At 35.6% G+C, this 19,232-nt stretch overlaps 2 protein-coding genes and 1 pseudogene across 3 annotated transcripts; 2 read left to right on the top strand and 1 right to left on the bottom strand.

Annotated features, from left to right (window-relative positions):
• The first annotated feature begins 764 nt into the window (after nucleotides 1-764).
• On the top strand, nucleotides 765-8,833 carry LOC104087182 (putative ABC transporter C family member 15). Its single transcript, XM_009591590.4, has 11 exons — nucleotides 765-921; nucleotides 1,931-4,269; nucleotides 4,404-4,490; nucleotides 4,885-5,529; nucleotides 5,890-6,054; nucleotides 6,330-6,624; nucleotides 6,746-6,960; nucleotides 7,106-7,411; nucleotides 7,760-7,823; nucleotides 8,119-8,358; nucleotides 8,463-8,833. The coding sequence occupies exons 2-11, from the start codon at nucleotides 1,972-1,974 to the stop codon at nucleotides 8,567-8,569; spliced, it is 4,422 nt and encodes a 1,473-aa protein (XP_009589885.1). The 5' UTR covers nucleotides 765-921; nucleotides 1,931-1,971; the 3' UTR covers nucleotides 8,570-8,833.
• A 3,392-nt stretch (nucleotides 8,834-12,225) lies between these two features.
• Nucleotides 12,226-14,792, top strand: LOC104087183 (small ribosomal subunit protein eS12-like; annotated as a pseudogene).
• Nucleotides 14,793-15,666: 874 nt separating this feature from the next.
• On the bottom strand, nucleotides 15,667-18,400 carry LOC104087184 (mediator of RNA polymerase II transcription subunit 22a-like). 2 transcript variants are annotated; one of them, XM_009591591.3, is made up of 4 exons: nucleotides 18,259-18,400; nucleotides 17,983-18,157; nucleotides 17,062-17,127; nucleotides 15,667-16,220 (listed from the first exon to the last, which is right to left on the bottom strand). In XM_009591591.3, exons 2-4 carry the CDS (start codon nucleotides 18,142-18,144, stop codon nucleotides 15,963-15,965), a joined length of 486 nt encoding a protein of 161 aa, XP_009589886.1. In that variant the 5' UTR covers nucleotides 18,145-18,157; nucleotides 18,259-18,400; the 3' UTR covers nucleotides 15,667-15,962. The 2 variants fall into 2 exon arrangements, with proteins under 2 accessions (XP_009589886.1, XP_009589887.1); XM_009591592.4 differs by having other exon boundaries at nucleotides 17,983-18,152.
• Between the last annotated feature and the right edge of the window lie 832 nt (nucleotides 18,401-19,232).

Genomic DNA, 19,232 nt, shown 5'->3' with positions numbered 1-19,232 from the left:
AACAAGGAGATTTAAAATATAGTAACAAATAAACAAAAAATCAAGGGAACTAAATTAATTTTGACCTTGTATATATACTAACGACGAAGGGAATTCTGTTGTGCCCCTAGCTCCACCTGTCCAAAATTACAGGTCTACTTAAATAATTTTATACATAGAGACGTTACTCGGTCTCTGGTAGCATCTTAAAGGACTCAAGTTGTTTACTAGCTAGTAATCTATTCTGTTAAATAATAATTAATTTTAAAAAGGATTTGTAACCAATAATTAGACTTGTAGAGCAAGTATTATGTAAGTTCCATTACTCAGTGTATTCTGAATCACATCATCCTTTCTTTTTCTTTCTATACACAAACGGACAAAGCAAAAGTTGGTAGCGACATAGAAATTTCTGAAACTGCTTCCTTAGTCTGATAAAAGCATACAGACACCAGTCTCTGTCTTATTTTAAATTTTTGTATTCTAATGTCAGTAAATATATAAGTAGAGTTAGAGACTAGTGGGATGATTAGGTCATACACTTTAATCTACTATACTTTAAACCATATATTGCCTCCTAACCAACCCTTCCTTAACTTTTAGACTAGTGGGATGATTAGGTCATATATTCTCATCACATTTCAAATATGACGCTTACATTCTATTACGTACTTTTTATAGGTAGTTATATATAGAGTATTTAATAAATAATTTGATAGTAGAAAAAACTTCACACTTTCAGTGTATTTAAGGGTAAATTTATAATATACTAATACAAATGGTTAGAAGTCTTAACTCAAGGCTTGTTTTCTTGTATAAATATAGCATTGGATCCCAGACTTCCATAAGCTTTTTTCATTTCTCTTTTATAACAAGTAAAGAGAGACTGGGGGAAGGAAACTGTGGTGTTAGAATCCATCTCCAAGCTCCCTAATACAGCAAGTAAATTAAGCCCTTTTTCCTTATTTTCTATATTTTCTTTCTTGAGAGTTCTGTTGTTTGATCTGTTGCATATATAGACGTTAGAAGTTCCAAAATCATAAGGGAACTCTGGCGTAATTGGTAAAGTTGTTGCTAATCGAGTTGTGGAAACAGCCTCTTGCAGAAATGCATGGTAAGGCTGCGTACAATAGACCTTTGTGGTCCGGCCCTTTCCCGACCCCGCACAGGAGCTTAGTACACCGGGCTGCCGTTAGAAGTTCCAAAATCAAACTCTCTTCAGAAGGATCTTAGTTTAGACTGCATGCATGTCAGTCTACTAACATGCCAAACTCTCCATATTATTGCCATCTTTTGAGATGTACAATTATATATTTGTAAGCTTTGATAAGTATGAGCTGAAAAAGGTTAAAGTTATTTGATTCTATTGAAGAACCTGGCGAACTAAAGCATGTGATGTTATGCGCTTTCCATAATAAAAATGAACATTTTAGCAGAGCAAGTTAGAATCAAGATTCAGTTAACTGTTCCTTCTTCGTGAGAAAACACAGTGGTAAAGATTCATGAATTTATGAGCATTAATTAGCAGTTATTGTTCTACCTGAGATAAGAAAAGAAAAAAAAATCAAGAAACTGCATGTTAAAGTCTAAATAAAAGCAGTAATAGGGCAGCCCGGTACACTAAGTTCCTGCTATGCGCGGGGTCTAGGGAAGCACCGGACCATAAGGGTCTATTGTACGCATTCTTACCATGCATTTCTGCATATTAGACTGTTTGCACAGCTCGAACCTATGACCTCTTGGTCACGAGGCAACATTTAACTGAATAAAATATCAAGTGATGAGGATAGAGTGATGAAGTGCATTTAACTGAATAAAATATCAAGTGATGAGGATAGAAGTTGATGAAAAATTTAACATGGACTGCGGAAAAAATGGATGCTAGCTAGTTGGAGTATAGTTTTGTCTGCTTTATATTGATGAGATGATGCTTCTTCTTTTTCAATGGCAGATACAAATTTCCCCGAATTGAAGAGTGCGTGGCTGCAACCAATGTCGCGCTGCTTGTGGGAGGATGCCAGCATCATTGTCTTTCTTGGATTCCTAGGAATCTTACTGCTGGATTCACTACTATGCAAATGCAGAAAGAAGGTTATGACAGTTGATCAGAAGTACACTGTTGGAACAGAATTCCGTGTTTCCTACTCCTACATATTTAGCATTATTTGCACGACTGTGTTATCGAGCACTCATCTCATAATGCTCTTGATATTGCAAAAGAGAAATGGTGCTCACTGCCAATTCAAACTTCCAGTTCTTTCCTCTGAGATTCTGCAATCAACATCATGGGCAGTCTCATTTTTCGTGCTCTACAGAAGTCGGAGTAGGAAAATAAACAACTTTCCTTGGGTCCTTAGAATCTGGTGGATTTCCAGCTTCTTTATATATTTTGCTCGTGCGATTTTGGATGCCCATTTTGCCATCACTAGTGATGAACATCTAGGACTTGCAGACTATGTGGACATCATTGGTCTTATTGCATCTGCCTGTCTTCTCGGTATCTCAATCAGAGGGAAGACAGGCATAATTCTTGACATCTCGGACAGTACAACTGAGCCACTTTTAAATGGGAAGAATGAAAAGCATCCAGAAGACAAAAGGGACAGTACATATGGAAAAGCTAGTCTTCTCCAACTGATCACCTTTTCTTGGCTCAATCCACTATTTGAAGTTGGAATCAAGAAACCCCTTGATCAGGATGAAATCCCCGATATTGACTTCAGGGACTCTGCAAAATTTCTATCTGATTCCTTTGATGAAAGCCTGAAGTACGTAAAGGGAAGGAATGGAGCCACAAACCCATCTATATATAAGGCCATTTATGTATTTGCAAGGAAGAAAGCAGCAATCAACGCGCTCTTTGCAGTCATTAGTGCAGGATCATCTTATGTTGGTCCATACCTTATGAATGACTTTGTAATTTTCCTCAATGAAAAGGAACTTCGGGGGTTACAAAATGGCTATCTTTTAGCACTAGCTTTTTGTTGTGCAAAAATGGTTGAGACAACAACACAAAGGCAGTGGATGTTTGGAGCTCGGCAACTAAGCCTTCGGCTCAGAGCTGCTCTGATATCTCACATTTACCAAAAGGGCCTAGCTTTATCAAGTCAATCACACCAAAGCTACACGAGTGGAGAGATAATCAACTACATGAGCGTAGATGTCGAAAGGATTACGGATTTTATATGGCACCTTAACTCAATATGGATGTTACCCATCCAGATATCATTGGCAATCTATGTTTTACACATGAATCTAGGGAACGGGGCACTTGTGGCGCTAGGGGCAACCCTGATAGTGATGACCGCCAACGTACCCCTGACAAGGATCCAAAAGGGATATCAAACTAAGATAATGGAATCCAAGGATGAAAGAATGAAATCTACTTCAGAGATTCTGCGAAATATGAAGACTATTAAACTTCAGGCATGGGATAGTTATTATCTCCATAAGTTGGAAATCTTAAGAAAGGTGGAACATAATTGGCTGTGGAAATCACTAAGATTGTCAGCCTTATCTGATTTTTTCTTCTGGGGATCACCTGCATTTATTTCTGTGGCAACCTTTTCCGGATGTGTTATGATGGGCATACCACTGACTGCAGGCAGGGTCTTATCTACATTGGCCACATTTCGGATGCTTCAAGATCCTATATTCAATTTGCCAGATTTGCTAAATGTCATAGCACGAGGAAAAGTTTCTGCTGATAGAGTTGCTTCCTACCTGCAGGAAGATGAGATTCAACCCGATGCAGTTGAATTTGTTCCTAAAGCTGAAACGCAATATGGGGTTGAGATAAAGAGTGGGAAATTCAGCTGGGACACAGAATCAGGAACTCCCCCAACCCTTGATGGAATAGAATTACAAGTTAAGAGGGGAATGAAGGTGGCAATTTGTGGCACTGTTGGATCAGGAAAGTCAAGCTTGCTCTCTTGTGTACTAGGAGAGATGCCAAAATTGTCGGGGAATGTGAAGATCAGCGGTGAAGTGGCATATGTTCCTCAGTCTCCTTGGATACTTACTGGAAATATCAAGGAGAATATTCTATTTGGAAAAACTTATGAGAGTGTTAAGTATGACAGAACAGTTGAAGCATGCGCGCTGAAAAAAGATTTTGAACTATTCCCTGCCGGTGATCTTACAGAAATTGGAGAAAGAGGGATAAATATGAGCGGAGGTCAGAAGCAAAGAATACAAATCGCTCGTGCAGCTTACCAAGATGCTGATATATATCTGCTCGATGACCCTTTCAGTGCCGTTGATGCTCACACAGGCACGCAGCTCTTTCAGGTGAGTAGTTAAGCATGTCTATCAAAGAACAATTCTGGGATTGGATTTTCAAAAACCTCACTATCCATCTAGTGTGAAGGTAATGTTATGGTACTTAAGTAGTACTATATTTATACATTTTCCACGTGGTGCAGGAGTGCTTGAGGGGGGTTCTCAAGGACAAGACCATACTTTATGTTACACACCAAGTTGAGTTTCTTCCTGCAGCAGATCTCATTCTGGTATGCAGGAAAATGGCACAAGTTTCAAAGTTTTCCATTGATGCACTTAATTAATGTCATTTAAGTAATAGAAAGCATCACCCTCACAAAACAATGATCTGCCTATACAGTGATTCTGTTGATGATTCAGACAGAAGAATTTTGAGAGCTTTTAGCATATACAAATGTTTACATGAACACATCAAGTGTATACATGTTGCACAGTTCCAAACAAGCTGGATTTTTTTTATACATTTCTAAATATTTGGAGGTTGCCTATTCAAGATAAACAATAATAGGGAGACTCTTATGGAAAATACTTCATGCTTCTTAAGATTTACAGAATTTTGACCAAAATTCAAGACTCTGAGTTGCAAATTTTTAATTCCAGAATCTAACTCCTTAATATCAACAGGTGATGCAAAATGGAAGAATTGCACAAGCTGGAACTTTTGAAGAACTACTGAAACAAAATATTGGATTTGAAGTTCTAGTTGGAGCACACAACCAGGCTTTAGAATCAATATTAACAGTTGAAAGCTCAAGTAGAATATCTGAAAAAGCAATTACTGGTAGTGAGATGGATACAGAGAGTAACATAATTACAGAAACTAAGCAGGATTCAGAACACAGTCTCTGTGTAGAGATACCAGAAAAGGATGGAAGACTTGTGCAGGATGAGGAGAGAGTCAAAGGAAGCATTGGAAAGGAAGTTTACTATTCTTACTTGACCTCTGTGAAAGGTGGTGCCTTTGTCCCAATAATTCTTATAGCGCAATCATCATTTCAAGTGCTTCAGATAGCCAGCAACTACTGGATGGCATCGGCATGTCCCACAGGTGATGATGTAGCACCAATAGCTGAGAAGATGAACTTCATACTTTTTGTTTATGTGCTTCTCGCTGTTGGAAGTTCCCTTTGCGTGCTAGTGCGGGCATCATTTGTGGCTATAACAGGCCTTCAAACAGCAGAAAAGCTCTTTAGCAACATGCTGCACAGCATCTTTCACGCTCCTATGTCATTCTTTGACTCTACTCCTACTGGAAGAATCTTAAACCGCGTAAGTAACTCAAAATTTGCTGATACGTTAGGACAGAAGATCGATCAGCTGTAGTGTACTTCCCTTAATCTGAATGAGGTGTGGATTTATCTAAGTATTCATACAGCATACGTACTAATAGCCGGGTAGTTTTGGTTATCCTGCATAGACACGAATATCTGAATTTATCCTCTCAACCAACTGTAACTCACAAGTTAATATGCAGAAAAATATCAGAATCAGATAATCAAGATAGTAACTTGACAAAAACACAGTAAAATGTCTAAAATCTTGCCATAACCTAGAGAACTTAAGGCTGAAATTCAGTTTAAAGCAATTATATTGGATCAATCACTGAAAAACATGTTATAACATGAACAGGCATCCACCGACCAAAGTGTTGTGGACTTGGAAATTGCACTCAAGTTGGGTTGGTGTGCCCTCTCCATTATTCAGCTTCTTGGGACAATTGCTGTCATGTCGCAGGTCGCATGGGAAGTATTTGTCCTCTTTATTCCAATAACAGCAGTTTATGTCTGGTACCAGGTAAGTAAGCTGTACATGTTTAGATTTCATATACTTATTAAACAAGAAGTTGGTAGCTTGTTTTGGGAAAAGTACTCTAGTGGTCAAGTTAGGGGAGGCTGGCGCAGTGATAAAACAAGCTCGCTGCTCTAATTTAGTCACCTTTCTAAAAGTTTTTCTTTACATGATAAATGAATACTAGCAAAATTTATCTAAAGATCAAGGATCAACACACTTTGTGTTTCTTAAGTTTCCAAAGATTTCCTTTTAAGATATATTATTGTTAAAAATGCCAGCAATACTACATACCAACCGCAAGGGAACTTGCTCGTTTATCTGGAGTTCAAAGAGCTCCAATCCTCCATCACTTTGCAGAATCACTGTCAGGAGCAGCAACAATTCGTGCTTTCAACCAAAAAGATCGCTTTGCTCATGCAAACCTTAGTCTCATAGATGGTCATTCAAGGCCATGGTTCCACAATATATCAGCACAAGAATGGCTATCTTTTAGACTGAATCAGCTTTCTACTTTTGTTTTTGCCTTCTTCCTTGTTCTGCTAGTCACACTCCCCGAAGGAATTATAAATCCAAGTAAGAATCAGAAATAACTTAGGCTTTTCTTTATGTTATTTAGAGCAGAAGTAGGAAACCAAGATGTCAAACGCATATTATTTACCATAGGAGGAAACTGATGTTGCTTTATTTTCTACAGGCATTGCAGGATTAGCAGTAACATACGGCATCTATTTGAACTATTCACAAGCTGCAGTAATATGGAATATTTGCGGTACTGAAAACAAAATGATATCAGTTGAAAGGATTCTCCAGTATTCAGACCTCGCCAGTGAAGCACCCCTCGTGATTGAAAATTGCAGACTATCAAGCACCTGGCCAGAAACTGGAACAATTTCCTTCCAAAATTTACAGGTAATGACAACAGTCACATGCCTTTAGATAAAACTAGACTCAGTTATGAGATTTGCTTCGATGCACGATATCTTTACTTCTTTTTTTAGCATGATTGGCTTAAAACTTGCACCATCTGATATTATTGCAATACCTATATCTGCAGATACGATATGCTGAACACCTCCCGTCTGTTTTGAAAAACATCACATGCACATTTCCAGGAAGTAAGAAAATTGGTGTTGTGGGCAGGACAGGAAGTGGTAAATCAACCCTCACTCAAGCCCTTTTCCGGATCGTAGAACCCAGAGAAGGAAGCATTATCATTGACAATATAGATATTTGCAAGATAGGTCTTCATGATTTGAGGTCAAGGCTTAGTATTATTCCTCAAGATCCAACAATGTTCGACGGAACAGTTAGAGGAAACCTAGATCCACTAGCACAGCACTCTGATACTGAAATCTGGGAGGTACTTATTGCACTGAACATTACACAAACAATTATGCACAATCCATAATGATGCAAGACGCTAGTACTCCGATTTTTGGGCTTTATTTCTAACAAAATAATTATGTAAAAGTGTGTCCACTTAAATCCACATATTGTCATATAAATCAACATCTTTGCATGGTAACAAGTCAAAAGAAAATGTATCTTGTTAACTCCTTTGATTGATCTTGTTCTTGTTTTGCAAAGTCTAAATTATTGGAATGTAAACTTTAACCAATTTCCATCATCCAGTCAAGGAAAAAGTTGAAATCAACTTAAGCATTAGTGATTTGGATATGAATAATGTACAGTGATCTTCTTTTCTCAGGCTCTGGACAAATGCCAACTTGGTGATATAATGCGTGCAAAGCCAGAAAAGCTAGAATCTTCAGGTCAGCCTATAAATTTCTTAATTAATACTCTTTCCATCCCAATTCTTGTGACACTCTTTCCTTTTTGAGTCATTACCAAAAAGAATGACACCTTTCCTTATTTAGAAACAATTTATCTTTAGAATTTCCACTTTACTCTTAATGAATTGATTTACAGCCACACAAATATCTATAATTTGTTTTAGACTACAAGTATCAAACACCGCCAGGAGTAGTAATTTAAGCCACGGCCTTTTCTGATGAAAGCTATGGCGTATTTCCTTATTGAAAGCTACTAATGTGGTCAGTTTCACAGTGGCTGAAAACGGAGAAAACTGGAGTGTAGGTCAAAGGCAACTTTTCTGTCTCGGACGAGCCTTGCTAAAGAAAAGCAGCATTCTCATTCTAGATGAAGCAACAGCATCAGTTGATGCTGCAACTGATGCAGTGTTACAAAAGATCATCAGTCAAGAGTTCAGAAATCGAACAGTTATCACAATAGCACACAGGATCCATACAGTCATTAATAGCGATCTTGTCTTAGTCTTGAATGAAGGTAAGATTTTTAATGCATTTAAAGTCTTTATATCCTCTTGAATTGAATAAGCTGTCAATTTGTCGATCCTAACTGTGTGAATTCCTTCACTTGTCCTTGAACAGGAAGAATAGCTGAATATGATTCACCAGCAAAGCTATTGGAAAGAGAGGATTCTTTCTTCTCAAAACTGATAAAGGAGTATTTTATGAGATCCAAAAGTACGGCTTAGCAGAATTACAGACTCGATCTCGCTTCACACATTTCCAGAGGCAGCAGTAGAAGAAAGATATCATATTGGAGAGCTAAAAGTTTTATTAAAAACTGAAAAAGGTTTATATCACCCTCAGCAACAAACCTACTGCAGAGATCAACTAAGTGACTTGAAATGCTTTTGGTGCATTTTTATCACTAGTCATAGGGAGTTGGAAATTTTGTATGCTTATTTCAGTATGGTAAATAAAATTCTCCATCTTAGAGAACACTGAACACAAAATGAAGAATACATGTCCCTAACATTAAAATTCTGCAACATTTTTGTAGACCATGAAATACATTTGTTCTTGTAGTTACCAAAAAATTATGTTATCTAAGTTGCACTTCAAGAGAGGTTAAGTTGATGTCGCGAATAAAAACCTTCCCAAATTCCCACATGTAGTTTTCAGAGGGTAGCAAAGTTAAAAAAAGGGTCCGGGGAAGGGCCGCACCCTAAGGGGCGTGATGTAGGCAACCTACCCTCGTACAAGCATCAGTGGCTGATTACGTGACTAAAATCCATGACCTATAAGTCGCATACAACTTTACCATTGCTCCAAAGCCCCTTTAGAGGCTAGCAAAGTTAACAAAAAAAAAGTATAACTTCAATAAGCTGGCATATCAATATGTATCCTCAAATCAGAATAAAAGTTAACCGTTAACACAACAAACTAACACACCTGAAAAAAGAAACCTACCAGAAAAAAAATCTTAAATATGATGGAGGAAAAGATAAAGCCCAGAAATTTTCAACATTTAACAATTAGCATAATTCAAATAACAAGATACCTATATTATGGTTCTTCCATTGCTATGATAATACAACCACAGAACCATTAAGCATGAACCAATACAACAGAGATACAGACTTAAACTCTTATATAAATTTGCTTAGCCAAAGAATGTAAATGCATTTGATGATGTGGACCACTTGATAGGCCAAATGCTGGGCGTAGTAAAAAGCAATGAACCGAAGAAATTCGTGTTATATATCACAAATACAAGGATGAAAATTAAAATTAAAGTTTAATTACTGAATTACCCTTTTAAATAACCCAAATATCTTATTTAGATATCTAAAATTAATATTAAATAATATTTAAATAAAGAAAAGAAAATTTAATTTAAAGTGCCTCTTCTAAAAGTTGTGTTCTCTTTTATAGAGTAACTACAAATATTGTATCCCTTCTAAATTAATAAAACAACAAATTTATTTAAAGGGGGTGTAATCCTTCAAATAATTAGTCACTAATGTAACTACCGTTATTTTCTATTTGGTTTGGTTTCAATAGGTGCTACTGTTAAATTACCAAATTACCCTTTTTTAAATACCCTATTTATTAAAAAAATTAATTGAAGAGGTGTAATTTATTTTGAACCATCGCTACCGTTGGCTAAGTTTTTAAAGTAAAGAAACGAATTTTAACCAAATAATTACAACGTCTTATTTAAATTATAACCCAAAGAAGACTTGAGAGACAAGATTTTGGACACAAAAGCTCCAAACCAAATGAATTATCAGCAAGATTCTAGGTAATTACTCTTTCTTTTATTCTTGAAGAGAAACATATATAAATTTAAGATCAACTAACAAGATCTGTAAATGGTGCAAGACTCTAAGGTGTTCTCCTCGTGTTTACTTTTACATTAGTTTTAAAATTATACTAAGTGTAAGTACTTGATTTTTTAATAAATATGTTTAGTATTACTGAACGATATACATAAATAATTATGAAAAAAATAACTTAAATAAGATATTATTGCACAAACATTAATATATTATCTGATAAAGGTATGTAAAGATTTATTTTCGAGCTACAATTAATTTTTTTTTTTACATTTTTTGATTGTCAAATGACAATTATCCATGTTATAAAAAACTAAAACAAAAGAAAAATCAAGAGATTAAAAGAAGTAATATAATTATCAATTGAAACCTAGAAAGAGACACATATATCTATATCTATATATAGCTATATATATATATATATATATATAAAGGAGGGACAAAGAGTGATGACTTGACACCTCTCTTTGGCTTGGAAAGACATTCATCTTTTTTGTCAATTTTTTGCCTCTTTTGTTATTTTTCTACGTATAAATATCTATATTTTTTACCAACAAAAAAATGTATTAGTTGCAACACTTCAGTTGCTGAAATATACAGTTAGAACTACTGGATTTAAATTATAGTGGCACGTGGTTGAACTGTCTTTTCCTATTCAAAATTTTACTTTAAAAAGCATTAAAGTCTCCACAAATTCTGATTATCTTTCTTCTTCCCTATAGTTAATGTTATTAAACTGTATTAATTGGTGCACAACTTTAAATACAGATAAAATATTCGTCAACACCATAAAACTGATATGGCAGTTATGATGAAAGTCGAAAACATTTGAAACACACAAGAAATAAACATATTCCAATCAACAGGAAGACACTACCCAATTAAGCTTTGGCTTTCGCTTTCAGTGGGGAATAAAAATCACGCCTTTGTTCTTCCGAAAATAAGAGGTTTCTGAATTTGGCTCAAAGGTATTTGGAGTTTGTTGGGTCATAGCCACATCAAGATTTTAGGCATTCATGTGTGTACGTTCTCTAATGGTATTTTATTATTAATGTATTTTTTGTGCCAATTTACTAATTGCAACAGTGAGTTATTATTAATGTATTTTTCTTAAGTTAGCAAGTTGTTGAAATCATATTACGAGTCTAAAATAATAAGGAGAGCTTTTTTTTTTTGTGTAAGCTTTAATGCCATCGTTATATATGTTTTCTTTAGTGCTTTTGGCTATTAATTTATTTTCTTTGAATGTTAGATATGCATAATTTTCTTGGGCCTAAGTTGCAACATTTTGTTAGCACCAAATACGTCCCTCTTCTCCTTCCATTTCTTATTTGTTGAAGAAGTATGGAATGATAAATATGGTGTCCCAACAGACTTCATCATCGTCTTATTCTGAATTTTGGTGGTAAATTTGACATTACTTGATCTCTCGAGATAGAGTAACTGTCAAAATTTTAGTTTGAAAGAGGTAACTAAGTATTTTGGTTGTTTTATCTGGCTTTATTTTATATTTAATGTGTTGTCTTTTCAGTTTTTGGTGTGTCTTATGCCTCTTCATTTTTATTAGTGTGTTTTCTGTCCATTTTAATTCCTTTTGATTTCTTCGTTATTTTCATTACTAGTTTACAATAATTGAGGGACCAAAAATGCGACTTTAAAAGAAAATTACGAAAAGGGTAGTTTAGTAATTTAGACTGTCACTACTTTAGGGTTCAAACTTCAAAGTGGTCATCTCATATAAATCTTTCCTATAGTCTTCTTCCCCTCGTTACCATTCACCAATAGCTGCGCTTCACATCTACATTCTTTGAGGTGACCCTTTTTTTTACCATCGCTAAATCTTGGCAAAAAGTTACCATCTTTATACTTCAAGATGCATTTTTACGTTTCTTTTTTCTTTTTGTTTTATGGGAAGTCGTAACTTAGATCTTTTACTCATTGCATAATATTATTTCTGGGATTTTCACACTTCGATTTATAGACACTGGTATTTTTTTAAAATATATATATGCGTACTAAGGATGTAGCCCTTGTTAAAATTAGTAGTATTTGGCACCCAAATGTTGGATCAGGATATGCACGGTATATTTGGGATGAGGGTTTATGGAGTCTATTATTGATTCTATTTACCTGACTAAGTTCCGTGTTTTACTTTGAGAGGAACAGGTTGCAGATCTTTTGGTATACCATATTGCTCGAAAAATGTCAGGGTAAGTGGAATTTTATTAATTCCCTTAATTTTATTGTCAAATTATAGTTTACTTGATTCTAAATGTTCTTGTAGACACAAGTGAAAACTCAGAAGTGCACAACTTGATTTAAGTATTTGATCTGCTTTACGAGTAGTTTTTGCAACTTAGTGTGCAATTATTTTTGTATGTGTATCAGAGTGCTATTTGAATTATTCTTTTAAGCTCAAATTAGGTCCTGTGTTTGCTTGGAGTCTTTTTAGGTTGGTTAGCAATTTGTATGTCAGTGTAGGATAAGTTTGTTGAGAATCTATAGTTTTAGGGAACCTATCAAGTCTTGATAATGACTTGAGACGGTCATCAGCTCTCGGGGAAATTCTTCTTGCATTCTCCTTTGCTCTCCTCCTTCATCTTCATCCTTCCATAGCATCTCTTTATCAGTTCCTTTCTTTATTTAACATGAATATCATGAGATCTCCCTCCAGCTTTTTATTAAGTAGATGTAAAACTTAAACAGCAAGTAGAAAGACTCACCACGAAGGCTTTGGTTTATATGGAGTGGCATTCCTTTCCTTGTTTCTGAAAATTGTACAATGAGCCATCGATAACAGTTCTCGACTAACAAGTAAAAAAATAGTTCTCAGCCAGAGGCTGATGTAGAGTACCGGTACCAGCTGAACCTGCTGAAATTGCAAGAAATAGTAGATAAGAACCTATAACTTTAAAAATATAATGGGTTCAATGCTAAAAGGCTTAAAGATTGAACCCATAAAATTTAAATTCTTGATCCACTACTGTTCTCAGCCTGTATCAGACATTGTTATATGTCATGTAAATATTTTAGTTTAGTCATAAATTTTGAAAATCAGCATATATTCTGAAACTTCAAGTCACGGGAGGTATCTTTATTCCCTGGCAAACCTTACATTGGACTTGGTATTCTAAGTTAAACTGTCTCCAAAGTTTCATGTAATGTAGCACTTAATGGATAGGGATATCCCTTCCAGCTTGCCTTTGCAGAAACTGGACATTTGTTTTTTTTTACTTTTCTTCCATTAGTCATGCCACATTGGAAAGTTATTAGTTGCTTAATCAATTTTGCTCTTTTAGTTTTTCGCTTCCTTTAACTTACCCATAAGGTTCTCTACTTAATACTCCCTTCGATTGTAGAGAGGATGTTGCAGTTGCTGTTGCCGAGACTCCTGCTCCAGCACTTGGAGAGCCCATGGACATCATGACTGGCTTTGCAGCTGGTGCTGAGGAAGTCTAAGGCTCATGGAGGCCTAGCTCGGGGACTTCATGAAGGTGCAAAGGTGATTGAGAAGCATGCTGCACAACTTTGTGTGTTAGCAGAGGACTGTGATCAGCCAGATTATGTCAAATTGGTCAAAGCACTCTGTGCTGATCACAATGTCAGTTTGATTACGGTGCCGAATGCAAAAACTCTTGGCGAATGGGCTGGTGTAAGTTTTACTTATGGTTGCTACTTGCTACTTTTTAGCTATAAGACTCTCAGTTTTACTGTCTACCACTGTTACCTTCTGATTTTGAAAATGACCTGGAATATGTATTGTTTTTACCTATTGATTGTCTAGTGGTAAGAGCGCAACGCGGACAAGTCTGTTAGGTGCATGCCATAGGTTCGAACCTTGCTGTGGACAAAATCTGTTATTTAGTGGAGAGGGGTAGGCTCTAGAATTTCTCGATCATTCAGAAAAAAAAACACTGGATTTATGGATTGTCATTTTTAAGGGAGTTGGCTGCACAGGAGAGATACAAATTAACTTCTTGACTCATCTCGATGTACATTTTCACGTGACATGTTAATTATTGGAGTATATAAACTTTCGGTCTTTTTTTTTGTGAACTTATTGTTGGGCTTTGTTTACAGTTGTGTAAGATTGATTCTGAAGGGAAAGCGAGGAAGGTGGTTGGCTGCGGCTGTGTTGTTGTGAAGGTATATCCATGAACTGCTGTGCATCATAATCTTTTTCTAGCATGTGTATAATTTGGTTCCATATCCTCCTATAATTGAAGGAAAAATGACTTGGACTAGATTTCTTTTTTTGCAAATGCTGAAATAAATAGAACCTGATATGTTGCCAAAAGAGATAAGGGGTTTCTCTATCTTATTCAATCTTCTGATAATTTTGCAGGATTATGGAGAAGAGACTGAGGGTCTGCATATTGTTCAGGAGTACGTGAAGTCCCATTAAATTGGTCGGGCATATAAAGATCTCTTGTTAACAGGACCTTTGCTTATGAAACCCTGTTCCCCTCCAAACCCCTTTCACCCTACCAAAACGATATCAGGAATACACTAGTTGTGTACCTGCACTTGTTTTGAAGTTTTTAAGACTAGGTAGAAACTCTTCAGCTGTTGTAGTGTCCTCCCAGTTTAGTTTTGTTTTCTCATCTGAAAATATAGCAGGTTGATTATCTAATTCTACTATGGCTAATTTGCTATGAAAAGTCAAACCTCTTGTAGGCTAACTTGATGGTGTAAGAATATGGTAGTAGAGCCCAAGAGGCAAGAGCGATCAATTTTGGAAATCTGACCTTTGAAATATATTTGGATAACGTAATATGTAATTACCACAACGAAGTGCAATATTGGCGGCAGAAGCGGAGCTAATATTTCAAGTTTATAGGTTCGGAATTCTAATTCTTTTAAATTATTGGGTTCTAAATTAATAATTTATATATATTTAATAATTATTTTAGGACAAATACATGATTTGAATCAAAGCTACTAGATTCATCCGAACCCGTAATAGGCAGAGGCAGAGGCTCCGCATCTGACCGGAGGTTAAACAATCATCTTTGAAGGGAAGAGTTCTCCGGCTTGCTTGTTAGGGCAAAAAAGAGGCGGAGAGGCTCAGCCTCTGACCGGAGGTAACAATCATCTTTGAAGGGAAGAGTTCTCCGGTTTGAGGTAAGGCAAAAAAGAGATTCTCTAAGGGCTCGTCTGGTACAAAAAATAAGGGATAATTAATCTCGAAATTAAATTTGAAATGAGTTGATCCCACATTTGATTGAGATAAAATAACAGTATAACTACAACAACATATCCGGTGTATTCCCACAAGTAGGGTCGGGGAGGGTAAAGTGTACCCTGCCTTTAAAAGACATAGAGGCAAAATAGTTGTATAACTAATTATGAAATCAATTATACCACAATTTAGTATTATTTTTATCCCTATAAGAAGGTGGGATAACAATCCTGGGATAACTAATACCTATCTTTGGATTTACTTTATGTAGAAGCCTAGAGGCAAAAGAGTAGCTGTAAAAGTTTGAACTATGCTCCCTCCACTATAATTGGTACCCCTAATTTTCCTTAGAATAGAATGTAGTCGACGGATAATAACAAATACAACTGAAAGGTTTTGGAGTAATAGTAAGTTGGAAACAAACTGAATTTCTCATCATTAGAGATCGTTTGTCCAATAACCTCATGGTACGTACACCTTCAAGGAAGACAAATATACTTAGCAAGAGGACGGGGGCCAACAGCTGAAGTTCTTGCCACATTATCCCCAGCCGATAGAGCGGGAGCGGAAATAGAGAAAGGACAGATCGAAGGGAAAGTATAAATGGTGGTAGAGCCATTTTCAGGGCATTGTTTCTTGGCTGTAAGAAGGCAGACTACTGGTTCTTTCTGCAGAAGAATAATAATGTGATTCAAGCTCCTTAAGGCTAGCAGCTGCTTCCTCTCCAATTCTAGATAACATGCATTCTGTTTTCTCAACCTGTTCAGTAAATTCTTCTGTTCTCTGCTCCACATGATCATTTAGAGATGCAAATCCTGAAAATATAGCTGTTTGCTTCAACTCTGACACCAACTTAAGCAGTGTGTCAGCTGCTTGGACCTGTTGTTTACGCATCCAATACAATTACTATATGAGAGAGAAAAAGGCATATAAGAATAGGATAATACTGTTTTTGAAAGCAGCTTTGATTCAAGCATAATTCAACAACAAACCCACTGTAATCCCACAAGTGGGGTCTGGGGAGGGTAGTGTGTACGCAATCTTACCCCTACCTTGTGCAGGTAGAGAGGCTATTTCCGATAGACCCCCGACTCAAGCCAACATAGTCGCAGCATTAAAGCAACAGAGACAGTAATGAAAGAGGAGCATAATTCAATAGATTAAAATCTATGCATCTTGGTGAATTTGGTCTTTGCATCAACTCAAAAAGGATAAAACCACATCAAGTCTTACTTGATGCAGAAACGTAGAGGAGAACAAGCTGTTCAATGATGATAGCTGACTAGCACTCACAAAAAATGCACCGAAGCTATGAGAATTGAGAAGAGACAGAGAGACTTTAACCTAAATTCTTTACTCAAAAGTGGAGATTCCGTTTAAAAAACACAAAGACCTAGGTTCTTTGCCAGTTTGAGAATTCTAAGTATATGTGGTATAACAAGAAGTGGATAATGAGTAAAACACCATAAATCACAGAACCATTTTAACATGGTGATGGCCTTTGTTTCCGCTGTTCAGCCATATTTCAATAAAAGAGCACCAAAAGATAAAGTTTTTGCAATATGTAAATTCAGGTCAGTAGGCCACTTTTCCTGCAATGAATATTGTCGATTTGCTAATACAAAATGTATTCTTTTTATATGCACATTCACATGTAATTTGAGATGTACATCTCATTGAACATCAGAGCTATGTACAACTGAGAAGAAAAAATCCTCACCATTCGAGATGCACGCATCTCCATCATAAATGCTTCTTGCGAGTTTCTGACAGGTGGATCATTGACCTATTATAAGCAGTTGTCATCAAGTGAAAAACAAATGCATTAATCATCTGCAAGAAGATAAACAAATATATCTCCTAATTTCACTTTAACAGTTTGAATCTAGCATAATGGCATCTAGAGCCGCAATCTAACAAATAAGCAGCAAAAGAAGTGTTCAAGACGGAAATTGCTGTACACTTTTTTCCTTTTCTCCAATCCATACCATCTCAAAGGTTAACCCATTAATCGTTCACGAAGATCATATCTAAAAAAGAACAAATTTTAAAAATCATTTGACTTTTCTTCGGGCGAACATCTATTTAAGATTCTGCAAGGAAGTAATAATAAGAAAGGAAAGGATCAAATTTGCTACTGTACTATTCGAAAGAGAAACTTTGCCTTCCGTTAAACTTTTGGTCTAATATTATCCCTCCATTAGGAAAAAAGTCTTGTTTTTGCCTTTGTCCCCCGACGAACGGACTTGTACAAGTGTGAAATTCTAATGCTAAAAACTTAATTTTTCTTCATTATTTCTAAATGTATCGAAGTCCAGGGTAGTAAAGGAAAGTGGGGTGCTATATTTCCAGGATTGAGATTCATATATATGTTAGTAATAGATTCTTGATCTGTATCTTCCAATTTTGGGTGTGTGTATTCCAACCTGAGGTTAATTTTAGACCATGAGTATACAGTGATGGTACAGATTTTAGGCCATAAACTCAGAATATAAACAGTTGAAAAAACCTACACCCATTGTCACATTGGGATAATGGGCTATCTCTATTTGGTACCCCCGCTGGTTTAAAAATCTTGGATCTGTTTTTCAGTGTGTATACATGTGAAAAGGGAGAAGGTGAAGGAAATGGAGATATGTACCCGTGCAACGTTAACAAGGAAGCTAAAATTGTCAACAATATTGCCAATATCAGCATCCACTCTCTGAAGCAAGCTTTTCTGCTTTTGAGCTGCGGCCGCCGCCGCCGCGGCAGTAGGTCCGCCCCCTCCACCACTTCCACCACCAACCCCTCCTTTATTCATTCTCAAACCTAAGCTTTTTATCAAAAATTCGAAAAGGGTCATCAAGAATCTTAGCAATAAAAGTAACAGAGGAGTGAAAATAGAAAGAACAGAGATTTTACAGTGGATTTATACCTGCCCGAAGGTGGTGTTTAAAAATCAAACTCTTTTGTGCAAATTCTACTTAGTTTTTTCTTAATTCCTCTTTGTGGTGTATAGTGACGGACTGATGAAGAAGAGGGAAGCGAGTTTCGTGCTGGGTCTAATATTGTCACTCAAAGCGTGAGACTGTGACTTTAAGAAAACCATTTTAGGAAGCGGTCATGTACATGTATAATAGTCATTTGATTATTTTTTCAATATTTAGTACTTAAAAATCAACTAATATTTTACTTATTAAATTTTTTCTTATTTGGATCATGTAAAAATTCTTAATATTCAGGACTTTAAATTTAATATAAATTTTGTTTTATATAATATTTTTCCTTATTTGACCAACTTTTATGTCCTTATGCATGGACTTAATTTTTTTTGGAATTTAATACGTGGCACTTAAAATTTTTCATGTTCTTAGATTCTTTCCCCAAATATTACTTATAATAGAATACCTAAAAATTATTGGAAATCATCAATGCATGTTCTTTTTCGTTTTGACTTTTTACGAGTTAATTTTAATTCTAAGTATAAATTTCTATAAGTTTAAATTAACATGATAATATTAATTTTAAAAATAAATCGAGCTACAACCATACTATTTAATATTATAACTACAATTATTATTTTAATATTTTGATAAACTTATATATTTGGAACGTTAAAATAACTACAAAGTTTTTATTTTATTTTTACAAGAAGAGGTCCACTTAACTTACATATAATTTTAATGAACTTTGATTAAAAAAAAAAAAAAAAACTTATATAATTAGGTTACAAAGAACAAATTCCATCACCATGCTTAAAAAGACATTAACTATCAAACAGAAAGGTTTTAATATTAGACTCCAACCCGAGAAAAGAAAAAAAGAAACAACGAAAAATTCAGAGCGCTTTTTAAACTTTGTCTCTTTTGTTATAAAAGTAGCTTAACTTTATATTTTTAACATATAATA

Source organism: Nicotiana tomentosiformis, chromosome 3, assembly GCF_000390325.3.
Source record: "Nicotiana tomentosiformis chromosome 3, ASM39032v3, whole genome shotgun sequence".
Lineage (NCBI taxonomy): Eukaryota > Viridiplantae > Streptophyta > Magnoliopsida > Solanales > Solanaceae > Nicotiana > Nicotiana tomentosiformis.
This window is presented reverse-complemented; position numbering and strand designations above follow the sequence as displayed.

Coding starts and splice junctions, on each gene's coding strand:
- LOC104087182 (XM_009591590.4), top strand. CDS start 1,972: ATGTCGCGCTGCTTGTGGGAGGATGCCAGCATCATTGTCTTTCTTGGA. Junction 4,270..4,403: donor CAGGCACGCAGCTCTTTCAG/GTGAGTAGTTAA, acceptor CACGTGGTGCAG/GAGTGCTTGAGGGGGGTTCT. Junction 7,412..7,759: donor CTGATACTGAAATCTGGGAG/GTACTTATTGCA, acceptor TTCTTTTCTCAG/GCTCTGGACAAATGCCAACT.
- LOC104087184 (XM_009591591.3), bottom strand. CDS start 18,144: ATGAATAAAGGAGGGGTTGGTGGTGGAAGTGGTGGAGGGGGCGGACCT. Junction 17,128..17,982: donor TCCTTGTTAACGTTGCACGG/GTACATATCTCC, acceptor TGCTTATAATAG/GTCAATGATCCACCTGTCAG. Junction 16,221..17,061: donor AGATGCGTGCATCTCGAATG/GTGAGGATTTTT, acceptor CGTAAACAACAG/GTCCAAGCAGCTGACACACT.